At 33.5% G+C, this 4,802-nt stretch overlaps 1 protein-coding gene across 1 annotated transcript; it reads left to right on the top strand.

Moving 5' to 3' along the window:
- The first annotated feature begins 2,680 nt into the window (after positions 1–2,680).
- LOC145606579 (uncharacterized) lies at positions 2,681–4,301 on the top strand. The gene is made up of 4 exons (XM_081662371.1): positions 2,681–2,863; positions 2,956–3,040; positions 3,153–3,251; positions 4,143–4,301. The coding sequence occupies exons 1-4, from the start codon at positions 2,763–2,765 to the stop codon at positions 4,266–4,268; spliced, it is 411 nt and encodes a 136-aa protein (XP_081518497.1). The 5' UTR covers positions 2,681–2,762; the 3' UTR covers positions 4,269–4,301.
- The last annotated feature ends 501 nt before the right edge of the window (positions 4,302–4,802 follow it).

Below are 4,802 nucleotides of genomic sequence, written 5' to 3'. Positions count from 1 at the left end.
ATTATTTATAATACTAGTAGTAATAATAATTATAATATCTCAAATGGCTTTTTATGGGGATGTTGCATGTATATTAAATAATGGTAAAGGTGGGGCCTTATTTCACTATTGAATAATGTTGGGCATAATTGACTTAATAAGTTCGCATAACAGGAGCTCTTTGGAAGATGCTGATGTGATGTACCACCAGTTTATTGCTAAGGATTCTGCTATTGCTTTGTTAACAATTCTAATTTTCTGCCTTAATTTGCTTTGTTTAGTTTCTTCAGTTTACGGATGAGCAGGGTTAATCTGGGATTTTCATGTGCTGGGTTGTATTGACTATTATTCTCATTAATTAATTAAGTTCCTTGGTATTAAAAAAAAAAAAAGCATAAACAAACAAAGCTTATTTCTAATTAAAGAAACTAATGAACAAACAGGTCATGAGGTGGTCCAATAATTACATTATATGAAAACACATTATAATATTGTATCATTCATTTGCACTAATAAAATAGATTCTTATACTTTAGTAATTAAAGAGCTTTAATAAATTGTTATTTACATGTAAAGCTAAGTTTATTAGCTTGTTTTTATTTACATTGTTGCATTGTAGGCATTAACTATAGTAGTGTATGTTAAAATTATATCCATAAGTATATAGCAAGTGTAGGTATCTTTGTGATTTGAGTGTGTTTATTTTTATTTTTAACATCCTAGTTTGTAGAAATGGACCGAACTTAAATAACCACAAAAAAATTAGGGGATCCAGAATATGAAGCCGGAGTTATGGAATTTATTAAATTCGCTTTGGAAAATAATAGTAAAGGGCGTGATAAATTGCCATGTCCTTGTTACATCTGTCATAATCTTATGTATCACAAAGCTGATGTGATACTTAATCATTTGAGTAAAAGACAATTTGATAGAACATATACTTGTTGGCATAGTCATGGTAAAAAAAGGGAAGAAATGACAAGCAAGGATGCTCAAGGCCATAATACCGATGAGGGTAACGAATTAGAGGACATGATGAGTCAATTCGTACAGAGAGTAGATGATGATCCCAATGCGATGGAAGAATTGTTGAGTGATTCTGAGAAGCCTTTATATGAAGGGTGTAAGTACACAAAGCTATCAGCTTCACTTAAGTTATACAATTGAAAGAACTTGGTGATTCAAATGGAAACCAAGTTGCCCACCAGTTAGCGGGTATCCAAGCTGGTGGATCTGGTGGCCAAGGTTTAGATGACCTTGTCTTGGGTCGTGACAGTTTGCTTCAAGGTCTTAGCTTCCAACTTGTCTCAGAGCAAAACAAAGTTACTCATCAGTTAGCAAGTGTCCAAAAGGGTGGTTCTGGTGGTGAAGAGTTAGATGATCATTTAGATGTGTTTGGCTCTAAAGTTGGCCAAGGGGTTCGAGGTTTCAACTTCCAAGAGCAGAATGTTCAAGCGTTTGAGGTTCAAACCGAGCCATACCATGTTGCGTGGCCTGAGGAGGAATATATGCTAGAAAATGAGAATTTGGAAACACATGTACTCAACAATGAACAAGACATTACTGGCCAACCATTTCCAAAGGTAACATCATTCCATAATACTTATGTTTGATGTAAGTACATATATCCTAGATTCTTATGATGGTGTTAAATTATAGACTACTACATCTTATCAATCCACAAAAGATTTATTAATACCATAATCCATATTTAGGGAGTTGATAGTCTTTGTTCCTTGGCAATTAAAAGTGACAAAGGGGTCGATATAGTTGCTATTGGAGAAGTATATGTTGGGATGGAAGGAGAAGTTGTCAAGCATCATTTCAAGCCCATCCCAAGTGGTCATTATCGAGTTTGTGTTAAAGAAGAAATCAACCCAAATGCACCTGTGCCATGTCCTGAAGGGGAGATAAGATTCATTTGTCAAACTTTAAATTATTATTTAATATGGCCTTCTCACTTGGTTTTTCCTATAAAGAAGGTAAAATTCAGTTTTAAATTATAATTATCTGTCATATTATATAATAGGATTATCTTTTTTCTTTTTTGCTGATTTTTTTTCCTGTGATTATATGACAAGGCTGATAAGCAAGTCCCTAAAGAAATCGCTGCACCATCTCCACACTCGCCATCATCACAATCATCATGCACTCGGAAGTACACAATAACTCATGCTGATAAGTTGAAGTTGACTTCTAATTTGGTTCGAGTATTTAAGGATGTGGCTATTGCAATGAAAAAGAGTGGTAAAACCAAATCTTTTACAGTTTTGGCTAGAGTGTTTTAATGAGCAATGTGTTACCCTTGATTATGAAGACATGCTTGACTGGTGCTTCCAAAGAGAGATAAAATCATCACACATGTCAATTTTAATGATGTAAGTGTTGTATCCTTTACCATTTCAAAGTTAAATTTATAACGCTTTTTGATTAATGAGCTAATAAATTTAAATAAATATTTGATATGCAAGGTATATGAGTGAGATTGTTCATACAGAAGGTATCTCAGGGTTGTATGGATTTTGTGATTGCAACTATCTATCCCCGTATGCTCCAACTGTGGAAAAAGACGATGATCGATGTGACTATCTAGCTAGGCTATTTTCATGTAATGATGCCAAAAACAAAAATCAGCTCTTCTTCGCCCCTTATTATGAGTAGTAAGTGCATATGAGTCTATCACATATATTTTTTTATTTTTTATCAGTTTTATTTCTAATTCCTTTTAAACATTCATTATTGTATTTGAATTCTATTGTTTTAATCAATATAGTGGACATTGGATGTTGGCTGTAATTTGTCCATGGGTTGGTTTGGTGCATTGGCTAGATCCCGCGGGAGTAAAAGATGAACCTCCCAAATTTGCTCAAACAATAATCAACAAGTATGTGCTTGATTACTTATTTTGTTACATGTTAACTTCTTTTTATGAAAGTATTTCAATACTATTACTCTAATATTTTGATAATTACGTAGGGCAATGATCAATTTTAGCGCGGAACATCGAAAGGATATCACAAAAATAAAGAAGAAACCTTACATTAAATGGATAAGCATAGAGGTATTTGTATCTTTAATTTAATTTTGCAATGCTTAGTACTTAATATATGTTAATACATTATGTATAACTAGGACTTTGATTTAACCCTCCCCTTTTTTTTGGCTTGTATTAGTGTCCTCGTCAAGCTACTGGCTCTAGTGATAGTGGATATTATGTTTGTCGCTACATGATTGAGACAATTGAATCTAGGCAAATGATCATCCCCGACAAGGTACGACATTTAGTTTTAATGTATTTTGAGTAGCTGATGCACACATCTAACTATGCACAATTTCGTCGATTTGCCTTTCGTTTGGATTTTTGATCTTGGGGGAGATGAGAGGGGTTCGGGTTTTTCCATTGCGTGTATTGGTGAAAGGTAGGGTGGGGAGTAAAAGGAGGTTGACAGTATCGAGAGGCAATGGTGAGAATTCGAATGCTGAGGAGCGGCAGCAGGTTTAATATATCAGTGGCAGTAGATGTATGATGTATTACATTGCTGCCTGTTAGAATGTTCAGATTTTAGCAGGCTGCAGTTTGCTCCAAGTACTGACCCTTTAGCATGTTCAGACTTTCTAAAAGGGTCTGGTTTTGTGTTCTATTTAATTTCTGTTTCATTGTTCACTTTCAATCCCTTTTTGCCTACCTCTGCTGCATTACATTTCTAAAATGGTCTGGTTGTGGTGCATCATTATGCACTAATCCTCTGTTTTTTTTTTGGTTTTTTCAAAGCGATTTTCTCATAAGTGGGAGTGGGACACCCATTTTTTGGCTTCATTTTCGTAGCTTTAATGTATTAGTGGCAGTAGATGTGCACTTTAAATCAATAAAGATATTGATTTTATGTAGATGTCCTGAAGTTTTCCAGACATATGCCATGGAAATTCCGGAATTGCAGGCTATATAGTTATGATGTGCTGCTCATCTTTAGCCCTGCTATCTTTTGAACTTTATCGTATTTTCAGCTCTAGTTTATGTTCTCATCTGTTGTACTGGGAAAATCTCGGATGATTTGGAGTGCTTTATATTGCCCTCTTAGTATCCTCATTTTGTTCCTGATGATGATCAATTTTGAATCAATATATTATTAACTAATATGTATGTATTTTACATTGTTTTGTAGTATTTTAAGCAAGTTCCTCATACATATTCTCAACAAATGATTGACGAGCTTAGGGAAAGGTGGATTTCATATGTTACCGGATACCATCAACCAAATAACGACGACGATGATTTATGTGAATTGTAGATCAATATGGTATTGGTATATTTTGGGGCATCAATTTTTTTTAAAATCAACATTAACTAGAAAGGTTTTTGATATTTTACTCACGTCGCGTATTTGTTTGTATAGAACAAATTTGGTATGAATGATTCAATTTAATTGTGGTTGGATGTTTTAAATTATATATATGAAGTATATTTTGATGGCTTTTGTCCTATCTGGAAATATTTTTGTTAATTTTATTATACAGAAAGTTATATTTCATGTACAGGATCTTGGATTTTTTTTACATAGGAAATGTGAAGATTTTCTTACAGGATAATATAAATTTACAAGATATTAAACAGGAATACAGGTCTAAAATGAAATACCAAAATAATTCAGATTATTAAAATACAGGAATAATACTGATGTGTGTCATAAATGGCACACATTTGACGAGCATTTAGGTCCTTTCTATTCTCTTTTCATAGCTTTCATGCTTATTAAGTGCTTAGTTTTATGCTTTGTTGCTTAGTTTTACCTTTCTTCTCTTATTTTGTAGCTTTTGTGCTTTTC

This window comes from Chenopodium album, chromosome 23, assembly GCF_948465745.1.
Source record: "Chenopodium album chromosome 23, dcCheAlbu1.1, whole genome shotgun sequence".
NCBI classification, from domain to species: domain Eukaryota; kingdom Viridiplantae; phylum Streptophyta; class Magnoliopsida; order Caryophyllales; family Amaranthaceae; genus Chenopodium; species Chenopodium album.
This window is presented reverse-complemented; position numbering and strand designations above follow the sequence as displayed.